Source organism: Microtus pennsylvanicus, chromosome 2 (assembly GCF_037038515.1).
Source record: "Microtus pennsylvanicus isolate mMicPen1 chromosome 2, mMicPen1.hap1, whole genome shotgun sequence".
In the NCBI taxonomy this organism is placed as follows: Eukaryota; Metazoa; Chordata; class Mammalia; order Rodentia; family Cricetidae; genus Microtus; species Microtus pennsylvanicus.
The window spans coordinates 117,481,764-117,503,856 of record NC_134580.1 but is presented as its reverse complement, the minus strand read 5'-3'; the positions used below and the strand labels follow the sequence as shown (position 1 = coordinate 117,503,856).

Sequence of the window (22,093 nt, the reverse complement as noted above, 5' to 3'; positions counted from 1 at the left end):
AAATCGGAATAGAAGAAATGAACAGGGTCTCATCCTCTGTGAAAACAAAATAAGAAACTCCTTTCCAAAGCATCATATCCTTAGATCCAAATTCTGAAATCATACCCTCATGATATCCGTTCTGGTTCCACTTGGCAGTCCATATAATGAAATGTCTGTCTGTACTTAGCTCCTTCACAGTCAAAAATTTTAAAGAAAACACAATACAAAGAATCCAGACTCTCTGTGAATTTTTCATCTTTACGCGGCTTATTTTTACTCTATCACTTTACTTTATTCTGTCTCTTTAAAGACTTTACTTTACTTTTTTTTTTAACCATTAACTTTATTCTCTATATTCTTTTTCTTCTCTCTCCCAAGCCTACGTACATTCATCCAACAGTGTGACTCATTCAGTGGTCTGAATCTGTCCTATTGTGAATCTGCAATTTTTTACTATCCAGGAGCACTTTTGATTTATGCCTTTAAATCACTAGGCGCTTAAGAATCTAAGCTGCGACATTTCTAGGTTAACTTTTTGCTTTTTGAGCGTATATCTTTGACCTGGAATAACCCTGTAGACCAGGCTGTCTTTGAACTCTCAGAGATTTGCCTGTCTCTGCCTCCCAGGCATTGGGATTAAAGGCGTACACTACACTACACCTTGAACTCACAGAGATCTGTTTGTCTCTGCCTTCTAGGCACTGGGATTAAAGGCGTGTGCTACCACACCTTGAAGTCACAGAGGTCTATCTCCCTCTGCCTCCCAAGTGTTGGGATTAAAGGTGTGTACTACGACACACAACAACTCGCTTCCTTTTTTTTGTTTTTTGCTTTAAGAACTTCAACTTTCAGCTTGCATATATTTTTAACACACTTTAAACCATTCAGAAATTTTCTCTGTCTTTGAATCTCTCTTTACTGTATGTCTCTCTTTTTCTGACCACAAGAGCCTTTAATTTACCAAGCAATATCAGTAGGACTAAAGGCGTGGCTTTGCCAGCTAGATCCAGTCCATTCCTTAGCTTTCCAGCCTCATGGTGGATATACAGGCTGCAGCCGTGATTATAGCATTTCAAGGTCCCTGCCAGCCAGCAAGCTACAACAGACGACACTCAAGTCCTCTCTCGGTAGCCGGCCCTCCTACCTCAAACAGTCAGAGTTTGCCCTGGCAGGATGGCCCAGAAAGCCGGCATTTTAAAACAACACAGGTTTGTTCCTGCTGCTGAGTCAAAATGGAGGATGTACCATTTTGTGCTAGCTCTGGGGCTACCAGGTAGGAGCGGCACTCAGCACTTTAATTCTGAGACTGAGCGTGCAGCACAGAAATTCTTTTCATCCAAGTAACATCCAAATCTGACACGCAGAGCACTGCGCAGTCTGAAAACACGTCCCTGTATGGCGGCAGGAATCCTTCCGCCTGCCTAAGCCTGATTCTGCCTTCTGCCCAGGAGCAGGCAGGGAGCTCTGAGTCATCGTCATGGTCTCAGAGCACTCTCCTTCCAATCCCAAGCGGGAACACAAACATAAAGCCAGAGTTTGCACTGGCGGCACAGCCCCGGGAAGCCACACTTTAAAATAATGCAGCTTTTTTTCTGCTGCTGTTGCTGAATCAGGAAATCTCTCTACAGCACGCCACCAACAAACAGCAAAAATCTGTGTTAAACTCTCTCTCCCTTATTTTTAAGCCTTCTCAGGTTTTTTAAGTGGGTTTAGTTAGCCACACGTCTGGGCGTCATTTGTAGTAATATGGGGCGGCGGCGGGGCTGCGTCCCCAAACACCCCAGCCGCCAGCCCTGCCCAGCTAGCTTATGCCCCAAATAATTACACGGACACTGTATTCTTTTAAACACTGCTCTGGCCCATTTCTAATCATCTGTGTAGCGCCCCTAGGTGCGCTTACCGGGAAGATTCTAGCCTATGTCCATCCTGGGTCGGAGCTGGGGCATGGTGTGCGTCTTCCCTGGAGCAGGTAGCATGGCGTCTCTCCTGCGTCTGCTCCGGAGAGCGGAGCTGTAGAGTCTGACCTCACTTCCTCTTCCTCCCGGCATTCTGTTCTGTTTACTCCACCCACCTAAGGGTGGGCCTATCCAATGGGCCTAGCAGTTTCTTTATTGCTTAACCAAGGAAATCAACAGATTGATATATGACACTCCCCCATCACCCGTCCATCTTTTTATGTATGTTCTGGGGCTTAAATCAGGTCCTCACCTTTGGTTTTTTTTTTTTTTTTTTTTTTTTTTTTGGTTTTTTGAGACAGGGTTTCTCTGTGGTTTTGGAGCCTGTCCTGGAACTAGCTCTTGTAGACCAGGCTGGTCTCAAACTCACAGAGATCTGCCTGCCTCTGCCTCCCGAGTGCTGGGATTAAAGGCGTGTACCACCACCGCCCGGCTAAAGCCTTATATTATTAAGGCATCTTAAATGCCATATTCTGTGGCTCTATAAAGTGTTGAAGAGCACCTACTAATATATATGTTTGACCTTGAAAATATACCCTATATAACAATAAGTTTGAGTATAATAGGTGACTACCAACCTGCATTTCTTTATTATCCTAAATAGTTTGTAATAATAACTTTTAAGGACTAGATATTTACATTACATTATTAAATGAGCTGCATAGGTACAATACATTAAACAAGAATCGAAACATATATACAGTATATTCTAACAAAATTAAACTTAAAATTATATCAATATACTAAAATATCTTAAGAGTAGAAAAATATATACAGTATAGCAAAAATAACCTTAAATTTGTATCAATATACAGAAATCTATACCAATGTAAAATATTTAAGACTGGTAGTTGCTTTTTTAGTTTAATAGTAGATTCATTCATCTACCATTCTATTCTATCATTTGTATATCCCCCTTTTTTCTTTTTAAAAGGAGATCCCTGAATCTTATATTCTTTGCTTAATGTTTTTCCTGGCCATTACCAAGAGCAAATTGTAACCCATCCTCCTAAATGATGAGTAATATCTATAACCTATTGGGAGACTAATAGCCATCCATCCCACCTCTTGGAAATGTGGGTATTATGTTCTTTATATTGCTTCCTGCTGTTTGGGTGGGTGGTGACATCTCTAGGGGACACTGAGAAAAGTAAGTTAATGATCAAGTCCTGAGAAAGCTAGCTATGTTATATTTTGCCAGTCCCTCCATAATGGGAAAGTGTAGTCCTTATCTGAAGTCCTGGCTGGAGAAGTGCATAAGTCTGGACCATCTCAACTAGCTGACTTGAAATTGTCCTGAGCAATTTTTTAGTCCAAAGCTGATCTTTGGGTGGTCTTTACCAGCCAGTGACATTACCAAAGACATACACACAGACAGAATATTGTATACATAATAAATAAATAAATATTTAAAAAAAAGAATTCCATGAGTAAAGTATACAGTCATAAGAACAAGCCACATATCGCAAAAATACGTTTTCCCATAGAGATATATAAATAAATAACAGGAGTTAATTGTAATGAATAATCAATTAAAGTAAACTCACTCCTATCTGATGTACCTGGGAGAGGCATGAAGGCACATATCAAGAACAATTTTGTGTTTTTGAAGAAACTGAGGTCATAAGACTGACTTAGTTATGGTTTCTATTGCTGTGAAGAGATATAACCACAGCAACTCTTATAAAGGAAACCATTTAATTGGGTGGCTCACAGTTCAGAGGTTTGGTCCATTAGCATCTTGGCAGGACATGGCAGTGTGCAGGCAGACATGGTGCTGCTGAAGGAGCTGAGAATTGATACATCTTGACTTGCAGGCAGAAAGAAGAGGTCTGAGACATTGAGCATGGCTTGAGTATATGTGAGATCTCAAGGCCTGCCTCTACAGACACACACTTCCTCCAACAAGGCCACACCTTCTAATATTGCCAATCCCTTTGGGGACCATTTTTTTGTTTTTTTCAAACCACCACACAGACTTTTGTCTTGTTTTCATAGAGTTTTCTAACAAGCACTCAGAATTCCCCTCCTAGGACTCTATTCTTGGACTTGTTCCAAAGTCAAAGGAAACAATAGCACTAATAGTCCAAAACATGATAATGTTTCTTTTTCTTCATCCTCCTTTCTCTTTTTCTTTTTGGTTTTCTGAGATAGGGTTTCTCTGTGTAGCCTTACCTATCCTGGAACTCACCAGGCTGGCATAGAACTCATGAAGATCTTTTTGCCACTACCTCCTGAGTACTGGGATTAAAGGCATTTACCATTGGCAGAATGGTTAAAAGTTTTTACCAGCTGCATATTGACACTGGGCTATTGTCTAGAATATTCAAAGAACTGAAGAACTTAAATACCAAGGAAATAAAATTGACAATCAACAAATGAGCAAATGAACCAAAAATACCATTTTCAAAAAAGAAATAGACATGCCCAATAACTATGTGCTCAGTATTCCTAGCCATCAGGGATATGCAAAGTTAAACTACTTTGAGAGTCATCACATAAGACATCACTGTTCTCAAAAAATATTGCAGCAAATGTTGGAGAGCATGTGGAGAGAATGAAGCCTTAATCCGTCATGGTGGGCATGTCAACTAATACAATTGTGGAAATCAGTATGGAGTGCTCAAAAATTAAACACAGAACTGCTGTATGACCCAGCTATTTCTCTTGTGGGATATACTCAGAGGGGTAAATCCACAGCCAACCACAGAAATATTTACACTCCTGTTTTTATTGCTGCTTAATTCACTTATATCAAAGAAATGGAATTAACCTAGTTGTTTTTCAGCAGATAATAATAAAACAATTTGGCATATATATATATATATATACATACACATATATATGTATGATGAAATATATATATATATTTGATGAAATATCACTCACCTCTAAAGAAAAATAAAATTTAAACTTGCAGAAAAATTGATGGAAATAGAATGTGAAATATTAAGTGAGGTCACACAATATTAGAAACAAAAAAAATGTATGTTGTCTTTCAGCATGGACTCTATAATAGATGTATATATGTTCGTCAATGTACATGTGGGTACAGTATAACAAGAAAGGCTAAGTGTAAGAGGTAAGGGAAGGTTGACTGCAGGTAATGGACATGCCTTGTGAAAGAGGACGGAAAGTTAATTTGTTTTTCCAGTTCTAATTCTGTCATGACTTTTGTGTTTTGTGAGGCAAAGTCTTACTTCATAGGCGAGGTTGACACTTATATGCATCTTTGACTACACTTATACGTGTGGCAATCCTCCTGTCTCTGTATCCCAAGTGCTGGGTTTACAGGTGTGCTCACCTTTTCCACATGCTGTTGGGTGTCCCATGTTCAGGGGTGGGTGAGTTGATGGATGGGACACAGACACCTTTCTGCGTGGGCTCTCCTCCTACCAGGAAAGGATTCCGGCTTTTTTTCTGCCCACAGTGTGCAGTTCTTGCTTGAATATGTATTAGATGAGTTCCATATTAACAAACACTGTTTGAAAATTAAAATGTTGTAGTGGCATTTAATTTGTATTTTAATAAATAAAGCTTGCCTGAAGATCCGCAGAGTAAAACAGCCACGTTGGCTAGCCTTACAAACCAGGCAGCAATGAACTTTAATCCCAGTGACCACACTAGTTTGCCATAGAAACCAGACAGTAGGATTGTAAAACAGGAGGAGACAGCTCTTAGCCTCAATCTCATTCTCATTCTGAGATTCCTGGAGGCAGGATCGCCATTTCGGACTGAGGTAGAGCTAAGAGCCAATGGCTGCCTGTTTTGCTTTCCTGGTCTTCAGGTTGATCCCCAATGTCTCTTTCTGAGTTTTTATTAATTGTGTTTTAAAATGTCTACTTCTTAGTCTCAGGTTCAAGTTCCCCAAGACCAGTGGTTCTCAACCTTCCTAATGCTGCAACCCTTTAATACTGTTCTTCCTGTTGTGGTGACCCCCAACCATGGATTTTTTTTTTTGTTGCTACTTTATAATTATAAGTTTGCGACTGTTAATGAATTGTAATGCAAATGTCTAATATGCAGATGGTTTTAGGCTACCCTTGTGAAAGGGTCATTTAGTTCTCAAAGGGTTCATGACCCGCAAGTTGAGAACTGCTTCCGTAGACTACATTTTAAGTTTTTATTGTGTTCGTGTTACTACATTTGGTGTCTGTAAAGAATTTCAAAGATATTTAAAAGTTATTTAAACAGCACAAAACTAAGTGGAGAAATGTGAAGACATTTCTGATTTCTTTTTATGTCACTTTTCTATTGTAGGAATCAAGAATCCAGTCTCAGTTGCAAACAGACTCTTGTGTGAAGGGCAGAAGGGCAAGCTCTCTGCAGGCAGGATTCCTCCCTGGTAACCACTCTTCCTCTTGACTTCTGTCTTGGCATGTTAGCGTTCAAAGGCCGCTTTAATCCACAGAGGATGATGCTGTTGGTTCTGTACCAGAGATCACACGTCTAAGTCACTTTGTTCTGTAATGGTAGCATACTCTACAGTTGATAAGCTCCCGATGGAATAGAATCTCATGGCTCAAAGGAGGTTTTAATTAATTTCTGGATTTTGTATGCCGTTGATTCTCAAGAGGATTTTGTGTCACCAAGTGATCAGTTAGGGTTATTTTGTTCTGAAACTCAGAACCTAAAGATAGTGGAGCACAGGGTCTAAAGTAATTAGTTATGGGACATTAATAGAAAAATACATGTTGCATATTGTGAATAGCCATGATGCAACTGTTATCCACTGCTACTAATAATTAGCAAAGTCTTATCTTTCATCTTATTCATCTTACTCAGAAGAGGTAAAAACATAAAAAGATCAGAATAACAGATTTGCAAGTTAAGGGGATTCAGTCTTTGATGATGGTGTCGTCTTGGTTGCTGTGATGGGGAAAAGATGTACTGAGTAACTGGTGCTGGGGCTATATCACAATAGAGCAATAAGTTCATCACATTAGTCAGAAAAATCACAGTGCAGATTTGAAGGTTAAAAAGACTGGGTTGGAAAGATGTATGACTCAGAGGTTAAGAGCACTTGCTTAAAGAGGACCCCAGTTCAGTTCCCAGCACCCATATGGTGTTTTACACTCATCCGTAACTCCAGTTGCAGGCGACCTGACAACTTCTTCAGACCTTTGTGTGTACCAGGTATTCAGATTGTATGCATGAATATATGCAGGGAAAACACTCATACATATAAAAAATCAGTCTTAAAAATGCATAGTATAAAATTTTCTTGGCAGAGTATAAAGCTGTAAACAGCCTAAATGTTTCTCAGTGGTTAGAAAATTTGCTTTCTAGTCTTATTACTAAGTAGAAAAAAGGAGGGAGACATTAATTCTAATTTACACTACAACACAGTATCTTTGAGGGAATGTTTACACAAAATTTAAACTCTCATAAATGTAGAGGTTGAGAAGTTCAAGTTCATAGTTCTGGCCTGTTTGGCTTGGTGTGGATTTTTTTTTTTGCCTTGCAAGCAGTTGCCTTCTTGTTTGTCCTGTCATTGAAACTATATGGGAAAGAGAAGGGGAGAGGAGTCTGTAGAGGTTCAGATGGGAAGAAGAGGGTAAAAGAGAGGAAGATAGAGAGAAGGATAGAGGGGAAGGAAGGAGTAAAAGGTGAGGAGAGGAAGAGAAGTCAGAGAGAGTGAGACAGGGAGAATGAGTGAGAGAGGGGCTTGCCAGTGCCCCTTTTTCTGTTAGTACAGTGATACTTGTCATGGGAACCCTACCCGCATGGTGCTCTCTCTCAGTTTATAGCAATAGATCTTTACAGTGTAGAATTAAAAATAAAATGAAAGTTAACTTATATTTACATTCTTTTTGATTTGTTGAGACAGGGTCTCACTGTGTAGTTCTGCCTTGCTTGGACATTGATTTATGGGCCAGCTGGCCTTAAACTCACAGAAATTTCTTGGTCCCTGTCTGCTAGGATAAAGGTCTGCATCTGCACGCCCAGCTATAGTTTCTTAAAAAACAACAGCAAAAAGCCTGAAAATTAATATGCTGAACTAGTTGATACCACCTAAGTTAGGGAATAAAATATCACCAAAGGATTTGAGGCTATCTAGACTGAAGTTTTCTTTCTTTCTTTCTTTCTTTCTTTCTTTCTTTCTTTCTTTCTTTCTTTCTTTCTTTCTTTCTTTCTTTCTTCTCCTTCTCCTCCTTCTTCTTCCTTCTTCTTCTTTTTGGATATTGTCATAAAGCCCAGACTGGCCCTGAATTTGGAATCCTCGTCCTGTTGAATCCATCATGCTCAGCCAGCTAAGGCCTTTCTAGTGGACCCTCACCTTACACAGTGTCCCATAGCCCTATGCTGAGCTGTGGCGTTCCTTTGCTTAGTCACAATTGTCCTAAATTGAAGGCTTTCTCATTCTCAGATGCTTTTTATGTTATGTGTATTTTCTATTATGTATAATAAATAGCTGTATTTCTAAGGCTCTATAAAAATGTGCATTGTATTAGTTACACCATTGTATTAGAGACACCATGACCAAGCAGTTCATGGAAGAAAGTTGAACTGGGCTTGTTGTTCCCGAGGGCTAGAGTCTATCTTGACAGAACGAAAGCATGGCAGCAATTGCTGAGAGCTCACAGCCATTAGCTGGAAAAGAGAGAGAGCTAACTTGAAGTGGCCTGAGCCTTCTGAGACCTTAAAGCTTGTCCCCAGTGACATGCTGTTGAAGATCAGCTTTGACAAAACTTGTACGTTCCTGTGTAGGACCGTGAGGGTTTGAATTATTAAGGAAAAGGAACAGAAACACAAACACAGAACAGCCTCAGGAGGGACATTCAGTGAGTACTGAACCATCTGAAGTTATTTTCCACCTGCTTATATATTTCACTCCAAAAGGGGAGAGGTGAGGCAACGGACTTCATTAACATGATATAAGGAACAGACTTGAATTCCCTAACCTTTGGTCCAGGTGGAGCGGATCCACCTCGACACCCTCAACACCCATACTTCCTCCGGCCAGTGTACACATCCTAATCCTCTGTAACAGCCACCAACTGGGCAAATATTCAAATGCTTGATATTTATGAGGAACCTCTCATTCAAACTACCACATGTGTGGGTATATTAAACACCTTGAATGGTTATATAATCCACTGTGATTGCCTCATAAACAAAAGGAAGAAAGACAAAATAAGGCAAAGTAGTTGCCAAAGTGAGTATAATACCTTAATATTTTACAAGGAAAAATTTTTTATTAAAATGATCTCATCTATCCAGGCTGAATAAAACTCCTATGAGTATATACACCACATTTTCTTTTTCTATTGTTGGATTTCTGGGTTACTTCCACATCTTGACTATTGAGAACAGTACTGTAATAAGCATGGTTGTCTAAGTATCTCTTTGGTATACTTGCTTAGATTCCTTTGGGTATGTATATGCCAAGGGATGGTATGGCTGGATCGTAGGGTAGTTCTATGTATTTGTTGTGATGTCCTCTAACTGTGTAGTTCTGGTGGCCTAGAATTCAGTATGTAGACTACACAGGCTTTGAACTCACAAAGATCTGCCTGACTCTGTTTTTTAAGTGCTGGGATTAAAGAAGTGAGCCACAAATGTGTAGCACAATTATTAAAAACCAATAGACAGAAATTGCTTTCAACTTGAAGGTCAAAAAAGCAAAGCAGCCAGCCACTGGCTCTCACCTCTACCTCAGTCCAAAATGGCGATCCTGCCTCCAGGAATCTCAGAATGAGACAGTGTCTGAGAGCTGTCTTCTCCTGTTTTATATTCCTCACTAGTGCTGGCATTAAAGGCAGACACCACTACCACTTGGTTTCAATGGCAAACTAGTGTGGCTACTGGGATTAAAGGTGTGTGTTACCACTGCCTGGTCTTTAAGGCTGACCAGTGCGGCTGTTTTAATCTCTGAACTTCAGGCAACCTTTACTTATGAAAATACAAATGAATATCACTGCACCCATGCCTGGCCTGTTTTTGTTTTCGAGGAATACCTATATTGATCTACACAGTTTTCATTCTCACCTGCAACTGTATAAGGATTCCTTTGTCTTCCCTCTTCAACAGTATCTGCCATCATTGTTTTCTTGATAATAGCCAATTTGACTGTGATGAAACAGATTTGAGAAGCAATTTTAAATTACATTATCATGGCAACTAAGGGTGTTAAATTATATTTCCCCCTTTGGTTTATCTAGACAGGGTTTCTCTTTATAATCCTGGCTATCATGGAACTTGCTCTATAGACCAGGCTGGCCTCAAACTCACAGAGTTCTGCCTGCCTCTGCCTCCAGAGTGCTGGGATTACAGGCGTGCGCCACCACCGCCCAGCCATATATTTATTTTTAATATGCTGTGTCCATTTGTGTTTATGATTTGCTTGCATGTATGTCTGTGTACCACATGCTTATCTGGTGCCTGAGGAAGCCAGAAGCTATTGGATCCGTTTTGTAGGCTGCCATGTGGGTCCTAGAATCGATTCTGAATCCTCTGGAAGAAAAGCACGTGCTCTGAGCTGCTGAGCTGTATATTATCTCTGTGGCTTCTCAATTTCTTTTATTGAAAAATGTCTTCAATTTATGTTTCCATTTGTTTATTGGATGATATAGTCTTTGAATGTTTTAGTCTTTTGAGTTTTCTATGGAATCTAAGTATTAATCTTTTATGAGATGTGTCGTTGGCAAAGGTTTTTCTCCCATCCTGTGTGCTGTCTCTTCAGTATGCCGATTCTTCCTTTGCTGAGCATCCATGTTTTAGTTTCATCATTTGTCAGTTGTTGGGATTACCTTTTCTGCTGTTTGAGGCCTTTTTAGAAAGCCCTTTCTATTCCTACATCTTGAAGTCTTTTCTTCATATCTTCTAGTGATTTCAAAGTTTAAGGGCCTACTTAAGGTCTTGAATTAATTTTAAGTTAGTTTTTGTTGTGTGAGATTTTATTTTGTTGTTCTACTTATAAAAATATAGGTTTTCCACACTCTTTGTTGAAGATGCTCTGCCCTCCTCTGTGTATGTGTGTGTGTGTATAAGACATGTCCATGTAGCTGTAGTTGTGGGTTTTTTTTTTCTCGGTTCCTACTTAGCCACATGAGTACGAATGGAAACATGGACACAATAGTTACACTGTGTTGCTAAATAGTGATGCTGTGTAGGTTATGTATACCAAATGCATTTGTTGTTCTGATGTGGAGTCTTGCTGTATTGCCAGGCTATCTTAGGACTGTTGATCTTAGGCTGGCCTCGCACTCCTACTTCTGTCTCTGACTATGCCCTGCTCTCATTAGTTTTTGACGTTCTGGTGTTTCTTTTCCTTTCTTACCCTTGCTAAACCTTACACGTACCAGGCAAACACTATACCACTGAACTATGTCCCCTCCTAGTTAGGACAGTGTCCTTTATAGTAGGTGCTCTAGTTTGTGATCAGTGACCAAAAGCAACTTTGGGAGGGAATGAATTATTTGGATAACACTTCCATGTCACAGTTCATCACTGAGGCAGGTTAGAATAGGAACTCTAGTGGGAATTGGAGGCAGGAAGTGGAGACCCTGGAGAAATACTGAGTACTGGCTTTTTTTCTACGTTAGTCAGCTACATTTCTTTTTTTTCTTCTTTTTTTTTTTTTTTTTGTTTTTTCGAGGCAGGGTTTCTCTGTGGTTTTGGAGCCTGTCCTGGAACTAGCTCTTGTAGACCAGGCTGGTCTCGAACTCACAGAGATTCGCCTGCCTCTGCCTCCCAAGTGCTGGGATTAAAGGCGTGCGCCACCACCGCCCAGCTCAGCTACATTTCTTATACAGCCTAGGCTCTCTCACCCACCCAGAGACAGTACCACACACGGCAGGCTGGCCCACCAACTCTGACTAACAGTTAATAAAATGCCTCACAGGCATGCCCAGGCCAGTCTGAAGGAGGTATCTCCATTGCATATCCTTCCTCCTGGGCGTGTGAAGCTGAAGCTAACTATGACAGTCACATCATCTGTCTGCATGCTCCTGTCAGCTCCTGAGGAGCTGTATTTGGCTTATGTATACTTCTATAACTCCCTGACTTGTTAATTCTTCTTGCGTTTTTCTTTGTTTCATTTGGAAGTTTCCATTGCTTGTGGTTTTCAATCTCAGTTATTCTTTGTTATCCGGTTACCAGCAAGTCAACATCCAGTCTAGTTTATCATTTCTGACTTTGTATTTACTGCCATATGTTAGACTAGTATCTTTATGAAAGGCTTCTGTCTTCCTAAATATATATGAATAGAGATTTAACAATTTTTAAAATATTTTTGTTTACTGGTTTTTATAATTTTTATTACTTTTAGATAATGTTGAGTTGAGTAATATCCCTTTCTCCTGTAGGTTTTATTTTTCTGTTTGGTAGTTTTTTATTGGATTGCAGGCATTATGAGTTTTACATTTTTTTGTGTATTGAATGTTTTTATGTTTTAATAGACATAAAATTTTATTAAAGCATTTCGTCTTTCCAGCTCCTGTTTTAGGCTTCCCAAGTCTAGAGAATACATTTAGCCTCATTGTCACACTGCAGCAGATGATGTGAGAGTGAAGAGGCCCCCTCAGCCCGTGGGAGTTAAGGTTTCCTGGCCCTATCTGAACTTGGGATTGTTTCCTTAGCAATTGGCAGGTTGTATGCTTCAGGGCTTTGGGCCTTTTCCTCTTTCTTAAACTCTGGTCTCCATTCAGCAAACTACTAAAGAGGTGCTTTCTCCAGGTCTCTGGAGCCCTCTCTCTGTAGTTCTTTCCTCTGTTGTAATTTGTCCTGTGAACTCTAGCCATTTTGGCTTCTGATGGCTCAGTTCCATCTCTTTGCTTTAGAGACTGCTGGGCTCCTGGACTGTGGCCTAGAAACTCTGGAAGTCATACAAGTGACTCTCTGAGTGCAGCTTGGTTTTTATGTTTTTCTTTTCTTTTTTACAGGATAACAGTCCTTTGTTGCTTGGGGTCTAATGTCTAAAACTATTGATATTCATATTTTGCTTTTTTCCTCATTGATTCAGACAAGATGATAAGTTTATTTTGTTACTCTATCTTGCCTAGTAGTGAAAAATCTTTACATACTTGGAAACTCACTGTGTAACTATAGTATTTTACAAGTAGATTCTTCCACTCCTCTGTATTAACTTAACCAGAGTTATCATTTATTTTGAGTTTATTTTGCATTTTTATTTTTTTAAAGAGACGATGCTTTTAAATTTTTTTTAAAGATTATTCTTCTCCCATATATTACATCCCTACCACAGTTTTCCTTTCCTTCCCTCACCCCATCCTCCTCCCCACTATCTTCCCTCTCCCCAGATCCATGCGTCCTTCAATTTCCCTCATAGAAAAGTGGGCCTCTTCGTCACCTAAACACGGCATGATATGTTAAAATAAGTCCAGGTACATACCATCACTTCAAGGCTGGACAAGGTGACCCAGTAGGAGGAAAAGGATCCCATAAGTAGGCAAAAGAGTGAGTGACTGCCTCTGCTCCCAGTGTTAGGAATCCCACAAAAACACCAAGCTACCCAGCTATAAAGAGTATGCTGAGGACCTAGGTCAGCTCCCTATGGGCTCCCTGATCTCTGCAAGGCCTCCCCCCCCCCCCCAGGCCCAGTCAGTTGATTCTGTGGGCTGTGTTCTTGGAATATCCCTGACCCCTAGGTTCCTCTGATCCTTCCTGCCTTTCCTCTGCATGATTTCTTGAGCTTCGCCTAATGTTTGGCTGTGGGACTCTGCATCTGCTCTCATCAATTGCTGGATGAAGTCTCTTTGGTCTCTGATGAGGATTCTGCTAGACTCTGATCCCAGAACACTCTTCAGGCAGGACAAAGTATAGGTTGAAGGTTTTGTGACTGGGTTGGTGTCCCAATCCCTGTATTTAAGGCCTTGCCTGATTATAGAAGATGACCAATTCAGGCTTTGTCTCCTGTGGTGATCTAACAAATAAAGCTCACCTGAAGATCAGAGTGTGGAGCTAGCCAGTTAGCTTTAGAGGCCAGGCAGTGGTGGCTCACACCTTTAATCCCAGTGCTTGGGAGTTACATGTCTTTAGTCCCATCACTAAGGAGGTGAAGACAGGAAGGGATATGACTGGGCAAAGAGAGGAATGAATATAGCGTGGGAGGATACAGGAGCTCAAAGATTCAGTCTGAGGATTCTTGGAGACAGGATTTTGCCCTCTTCAACCTGAGGATTCGTAGGAGGTATAAAGAACTCATGTGACTGACTGCTCCTCTTCTCTGATCTTTCAGCTTTCACCCCCTAATATCTGACACTGGGTTTTTATCATTAAGATCAATTATTAATCACACTACAATTCCCTATTACTAGGAGTCTTTGCTTTACTTGGTAGATTCCATTACAGCAGGTTCTATTTTGCTTCCAAAATGCTCCCAATTCCAGTCATTTTTCCCAGTATCTGTCCACCCCTGCCCCCAAGCTGATCCCTCCTGTTTTCAGCCCCACCTTTCCCAGTCCACCCACAAAAATCTATTCTGTTTTCCCTTCCCAGGGAGATCCGTGTGTTCCTCCTTATGCCTTCCTTGTTACTTGGTTTTTCTGAGTCTGTGTACCACAACATGATTATCTTTTCCTTTGCAGCGAATAAACACTTAAAAGTGAGTGCATATCATGTTTTTCTTTCTGGGTCACCTCACTCACTCAGGATGATTTTTTTCCCCAAGTTCCATCCATATGCCTGCAATTTCCATTATATCATTGTTTGTAACAGCTGAATAATACTCCGTTTTGTAAATGTACCATACTTTATGGATTCTTTGGTTGAGGGACATTTAGATTGTTTTCAGTTTCTGGTTATTATGAATAAAGCTTCTGTGAACATAGTCGTGCAAGTGTCCTTATGATAGGATGGAGTGTCCTTAGGGTTCTATGCCCAGGAGTGGTATAACTGGCTCTCAAGATATATTGATTTTTCTGAGAATTTCCCAATTTTCTTTGTTGAATTTTTGTGTGTTTGGGTATCAGGGTGACCATGGCCTTATAAAATGATTTTGGCAATCTTTCTTCTGTTTTAATGTTGTGGACTAATTGACGAATATTGGTATTAGCTCATCTTTGAAAGTTTGCTAGAATTCTGCACTGAAGCTTTGGGTTCTTTTTGTTTGTTTGTTTGTTTGTTAGGAGACTTTTAATGTCTGCTTCTATTTCCTTTGGGGTTATAGGTCTACTTAAATTGCTCATCTGATTTTGATTTAACTTTGATAAGTAGTATATATTCAGAAAATTGTCTATTTCTTTTAGATTTTTCAGTTTTGTGGAGTTTAGGTTTTTGATGTATGACTTAATGATTCTCTGGATTTCTGCTGTGTCCTTTGTTATATCCCCCTTTTTGTTTCTGATTTTGTTGATTTGGATATTGTCTCTTTGCCTTTTAGTTAGTTTCTATAAGGGTTTGTCTTCTTTGTTGATTTTCTCAAAGAATCAATTGTTTCATCGATTCTTTGTATTGTTCTCTTTGTTTCTGTTTTATTTTCTCCAGTCTCCTCCTCTTGGGTTTGTTTGCTTCTTTTGTCCAGGAGCTTTCAGGTGGCTGTTAAGTTGTTAATATGGTATCAGTGCAGTTCTTTACAATGGTACTTAGTGCTGTGAACTTTCCTCTTAGTACTGCTGTCATTCATGGTGCCCTAGAATTTCGGGTAAGTTGTGCGTTTTTTTTTCATTGAAATCTAGGAAGTCTCCAATTTCTTTATATCTGCCTCGATATAGTAGTCATTCACAAGGGAGTTGTTCATTTTCCATGTGTTTGTAGGTTTTGTTATTTTTGCTGTTGACATTCAGCTTTACCCTGACCTGATAGGGTACAGGGGGTTATTTCACTTTCCTTTTATCTCTTAAGACTTGCTTTATGACCAAATATGTGCTCAATTTTGGAGAATGTTCTGGTGAGGTGCTGAGAAGAAGGTATATTCTTTTGTTTGAGTGAAATGTTCTGTAGACAACTGTTAGGTCCATTTGATTTATAATGTCTGTGAACTTTATTATTTCTGTGTTTAGTTTTTTTCTGAATGACCTGACCATTGGTGAAACTGGGGTATTGAAGTCTCCTACTATTAATGTGTGAGATTCGTTGTGTGATTTAAGCTGTAGTAATGTTTCCTTTACAAATGTGGGTGTCCTTTCATTTCAGGCATATATCTTAAGAATCTTTTCCTTTGTTCAGTATGAAAAATCCTTCTTTATCTTTTTTGATTAATTTTAATTTGAAGTCTGTTTACTTAGATATTAGACTAGCTACAACAGCTCGCTTCTTAGGTCCATTTTCTTGGAAAATCTTTTCTAAATCTTTATTCTAAGGAAATGTCTGTCTTTGCGGTTGAGGTGTGTTTCTTGTATGTGACAGAAGGATGGATCCTTTTTTGTATCTATTCTGTTAGCCTGTGTCTTTTTATTGGCGATTTAAGACCATTGAAGTTGAGAGACATTAATGACCAAGGATTGTTAATTTTTGATATTTTGTTGTTGTTGGTTGTATATATGTATTTCCCTTCTTTTAGTTCTGCTGGTGTGAGATCTTTTATTCTTTGTGTTTCAAGTTAGCTTCTAGTATGTTCCGTAGGGTTGTATTTGTGGATAGATATTATTTAAATTTTGATTTTGTCATTAAATACCTTGTTTTCTCCATCTATGGTGATTGAAAATTTTGCAAGGTATAGTAGTCTGAATTGGCATCTGTGGTCTTTTAGAGTCTGCAGGACATCTGTCCAGGCCCTTCAGGCCTTTAGAGTCTCCATTAAGAAATTAGATGTATTTCTTATATGTCTGTTTATATGTTACTTGACTTCTTTCTATTGTAGCTTTTAGTATTCTTTCATTGTTCTGTATGTTTAGTTTTTTTTCTTCAGTATTTTGATTATTATGTGACATGGGGTCTTTTTTTGTGATCTAATCATTTGGTGTGCTATTAGCTTCTTGTACCTTTATAGGCATGACTTTCTTTAGGTTGGGAAAATATTATTCTATGATTTTGTTAAATATATTTTCTGGGTTTTTGAACTGGGATTCTTCTTCTTTTATCCCTATTATTCTTAGGTTTGTCTTTCCATAGTGCTTTGTGTGTTAAAAGTTTTTTAGATTTAACATTTTCTTTGACTGATGAATCTATTTCTTCTATCATATCTTCAACAACTGAGATTTTTCTCTTCCATCTCTTGTATTCTGTTGGTTATGCTTGAGTCTGTAGTTCCTGTTGGTGTAGACAGAGACTGTGCATTGATTGGTTTCCCAGCCAGTCAGACCCAAATAATCACACAGAAACTATATTAATTACAATGTTGTTTGCCTGATGATTCAGATGTATTTCTCGCTAGCTCTTACATGTTAAATTAACACATTTCTATTAATCTGTATATCACCACGAGGCTGGGACCTACTGGTAAAGTTCCGGTGTCTGTTGCCTTCCGCAGCTACATGGTGTCTCCCTGTTCTGCCTTCTTCCTCTCCACATTCAGTTTAGTTTTCCAGCCTAGCTCTGTTTTGCCCTGCCATAGGCCAAAGCAACTTCTTTATTAATCAGTGACAATAAAACATATTTACAGCATACAGAGGGGCATCCCACATCACATTGGCTTACCCAGATTTTCTGTTTCTACACTTCTCTCAGTGTTTTCCACTGCATCTATTTTGATTTTTCATTTTCTGAATAGTTTCCTTCACCTGTTTGTTTATCCTTGGCATTCTTTAAGGTATTTATTGATTTCTTTTAATTTTTTTCTTTTCCTCGACTCTTTAAGGTCTCTTATCATCTTCATAAAGTTGACTTTAAGGTCTTTTTTTTTGTTGTTCTTCAGCTGTGTTGAAGTATTCTGGCCTTGCTCTCATAGGATAGATGGGCTCTGGTGTTGCCATATTGCCTTGCCTATTGTTGATTGTATTCTTACACTGGCATTTAGGCATCTGGATTTGTGATGATTATAGGTCTAGGTCTTAATTTCTGAGTTTGTCTTTGTTGGATGGGTGTTGTGTTCCTTGGATTCTGTTTCTTCTTTTGTTGATGGAGGTTTCTGTCCTGCCTAGTCCCATAGCCATTCAGTCCCAAAGAAATACACAGAGGCTTACATTAATTATAAACTGGTTGACCTATTAGCTCAGGCTTCTTATTAACTCATATCTTACCCTAACCCATAATTCTTGTTCGTATTAGCCAAGTGACTTGGTACCTTTTTTCAGTGAGTCATTCTCATCTTGCTTCCTCTGGGTCTGGCTGACGACTACAGCCTGAACCTTTCTTTACAGATTCTCCTATTCTGGTTGCCCTGCCTATATTTCCTGCCTGGCTACTGGCCAATCCGCATTTTATTAAACCAACACAAGTGACAAATTTTTATAGGGTACAAGACTATTTTCCCATAGCACTCTTTTGTCTTCTGGTCTTTGTGGCCTGGCTTTATGGTGGCTTGTATGACCTCTAATCTAACAGAGGGAGTCTCTGTCCTTGTTGGGATCTGGCCTTCTGGTGATTAGCTTGGCTTTGGTGCAGCCGTGGGTCTCTGTTCTTCTGCCTAATGTGGCCTGCACCTATCTTCTGACTACAGTGGCCTGCACTTGAGCAGCAAAAGTCCAAAAACGCACTTTTTATTAATTTGACCTATAGAAATCCAGTTGCTCTCACCTAGTCCCTCATAATATTTTATAGTATATTTATCTCTTCCTATATATACTGATGTGACACTTTCCAGTCATGCAGGATGCTCTTTAGTGAGAGAGTCTGGGCCCAAGTTTAGTACCTAATCTGTGTAATGATAATTCGCTAATTACTACATTTGTGCATTGTGATAACAGAACTTGAATCCTATAGTTGTCCATGTTATGGTGTTAGAAATTTCTGGTATAGCACTCGGGAGGCAGAGGCAGGCGGATCTCTGTGAGTTTGAGGCCAGCCTGGTCTACAAGAGCTAGTTCCAGGACAGGCACCAAAAACTACAGAGAAACCCTGTCTCGAAAAAAATAAAAAAAAAAAAGAAATTTCTGGTATTCACCTGTATTACACTGTGTTTATACTCATCTAGTCATCCATCACATGTCCATAATATTTATTCAACAAGTGTGTATTGTTTGTTTGCTGATTGTCACATATGGAGTCAGAAAAACTATCATGTGAAAACTGAAAAACTTAACAACCAGGCATTACATGTTAAAGCAGTAGGGCATTTTAAGGGCCAGAGAACAACTACACACAATTGAAAATGTCTTAAATAAAATGTTCATTTTATCTCTGTAACTCACAGGGGAAGGAAGGAAGGCAGGAGAATTTTTTTTTTTGTTGTTTATGCCTAGGATTTGTTTTCTTTTTTCTTTTTGACTCACACTGTTGCCTATGCTGGCCTGGAACTCATTATGTAGCCCAGGACTACTTCATTCTCACGACAATCCTTCTACTTCAGCAATTGAGTTACTGGGATTATGGGTGTGTGGTAACATGCCCAACATTGGTTATATGTATATATATTTTTTTTTGTTAAGAAAAATCAATATTTGTCTTGATGTCATGTCCTTACCTAGAATACCATTACTTGGGAGGTTAAGTGAGGAGGGTTGTGAGTTAAGGCCACCTTGGGGTACATGGAGAGATCCTGTGTTACATTTTTTTTGGGGGGATACCTACTAAGATATAGTAGGTTGAAGTTATATCATATCTTGGGTTTCCTTTATAATAATTGTGTATTGTACATCAATAAAATTGACAATACATTCATAATTATTAAAGCAGACAGTAATAATCTGTTAATTTCATTGCTGTAACAAATGTCATAGACTAGGTAGCTTAAAACGATAATGTATTTCTGACAGTTCTAAAGCTAAGGCGTTCAAGAAGTTAGCAGCTGTAGTGTGCAGTGAGGGTTTAGTTTTCCCAGCTGAGTCATATGGTGACAGGACAGTGAAATCCACTGGACCCTCACCCTGTTCAGTAGGGGTCTCTCAGGACCTAATCAGTTACCCCTTCATAAGCCACACCTTCTAACACCATCCTAAAACTGTTCAGAATTGGATTTCAGAATATGGATTTTGTCAGATTGGAGGACATAAATGTCAAATCAAATTGGTCATATTCTTTTTCTTTCTTTCTTTCTTTTTTTTTTTTTTAAGAAATTAAGAATCCTTAGCAGTGGGGCTGGAGAGATGGCTCAGTGGTTAAGAGCATTGCCTGCTCTTCCAAAGGTCCTGAGTTCAATTCCCAGCAACCACATGGTGGCTCACAACCATCTGTAATGAGGTCTGGTGCCCTCTTCTGGCCTTCAGGCATAGACACAGACAGAATATTGTATACATAATAAATAAATAAAATATTAAAAAAAAAAGAATCCTCAGCAGTTAGCTCACTGGGTAAAGTGCATGAGTCATTACATCCAAGTAAAAGTCCTGTATGGTAGTGAATGCATATAATCCATATGCTCGGGGAGTGGCACAGAAACAGATGAATCCCTGGCTTGCTAACTAGCCAGTCTTCCTGAAATGGTGATCTGGAGGTTCACTGAGAGACCTTAACTCAAAAATAGAAGATAGAAAAAGATAGAGAGACACCTGGCATTGACCTCTGGTCTGTTCATGTCTTTGCATGAGTGCAGGAACACATACACGCATCATACATATGTCACAACATTTCACATTCCACAGACATCTCACACACTGCATACCACATAAACATCACATATATTACACACATATTGCATACACATTACACACACATCCATTACACACATATCACACACATTACAAATACATTGTATACATACCACACACATCACACATACTACACAATGCTACACACACGTTACATATACATTACACATACACCATACACACATGTCACATACATTATATAGACACCACACACATCACACAATTACATACACATTGCATACATCATACATCTTACATATATTCACATCATCCCCTACCCAAATTCAGATTTTGGTAGTTTCGTACATGTTCCTAATGCAGTGAGCTCTTGCACTTTATGTTCATGAGCTTTAAGTATTAGTAGCCTGATTTGTCTTCAGATGTATGTATTTATAATGCACAATGAAATGATAGTTTTTTTAAATTCAATGCTTAGTATTTTCTCTTGTACCATTATTTTATTATTGGGAATTTTGTATATTGAATATAATGTGTTTTGGTCTATTCCACTCTCCTTTCCCTTCCATTGAACACTTTCCCCAATTTCCTTCAATTCTCACGTGTTTTCTTCTTCTTTAAATTCACGGTGTCTACTTACTGCCTGGGACATCTACTAGACCATGGATAGCCTCTCAGGGACTATAACTCTTTACAGAACTGACTTTCCCTTTGAAGAAGCTATCAGTTGCCAATAGCTTCTCGGCTCAGAGTGGAATTTCCTGGTCACCTCCCCACTCTACTCTTGTCTGACTTTATTTCATGAAGATCATGTGCATGCTGTCACAACTGCTGTCATTTCATATGTACAACTACTGTCTCCAGGAAACATTGTTTCTCTGTAGTCATCATTGCATCTAGCTCCATATATTCCTTCCAGTCTCTCTTCTGATATGGCCCCTGAGACTTAAGAGCATGATGTAGATGTTGCATTTAGGGTTGAACACCTTGCTTTTTTGTAGTGTCTGCATGGTGACCAGTTGTGGGTTATTGTGTTAATTGTCATCTATTGCAACAATAATCTTCTCTGATGAGGGCTGAGAGATGCACTTCCCATGGGTATGGTGATAAGTCTTTGAGTGTTGGTTTAATGTTATATTCATCTAGCAGAATATTAGTAGTAGGTTCTCTCTTAGGTCCCATGACCTACCTAATCTCAGGTTTTTGGCTTCAGTAACAGTGCTAGCTAGACATGAGTTCTAACTTGTGTTTTGCAATGATTTTCATGACTGGTTTGTTTGAGAATTGACTGGAGTGGGCTGGGGTGGGTGCATCCACAGCACAGAAATAGTATCAGGAAGGTCAGTGTGACTATGGACAGTTGAGGTTTAGAGGAAGGAAGGACAGAGGTGGGCATGTCTTACTGTGGTAGAATTATTGTCTTTTCTAATGGGTTTGTACCAACCTACTTTAAAAATTTTTCCTCAGAGATTCAGAACAAATCTCAAAGGAAGTTTAAGTTGGTACTTGCTGTTCTGTAAAGTGATTTTTTCTATTTCTACATGTCAGTATATATGTGTATGTATTGTTATACATACACATAAATACTTTGCAGAAATTTTACATTGAAAT

General features: G+C 39.1%; 1 protein-coding gene across 6 annotated transcripts in view; it reads left to right on the top strand.

Annotated features, from left to right (window-relative positions):
- Tasp1 (taspase 1) overlaps window positions 1–22,093 on the top strand; it is a 222,667-nt gene that overhangs the window by 44,225 nt on the left and 156,349 nt on the right. For all 6 annotated transcript variants that reach the window (XR_012909713.1, XM_075962313.1, XM_075962312.1 and 3 more), the window contains one exon: window positions 6,198–6,282. Coding sequence is in view for 5 of the 6 variants with exons in the window: in XM_075962313.1 (XP_075818428.1) it covers window positions 6,198–6,282 (85 nt within the window). In the remaining variant the exon portion in view is untranslated. The remainder of the gene's footprint in view (window positions 1–6,197; window positions 6,283–22,093) is intronic.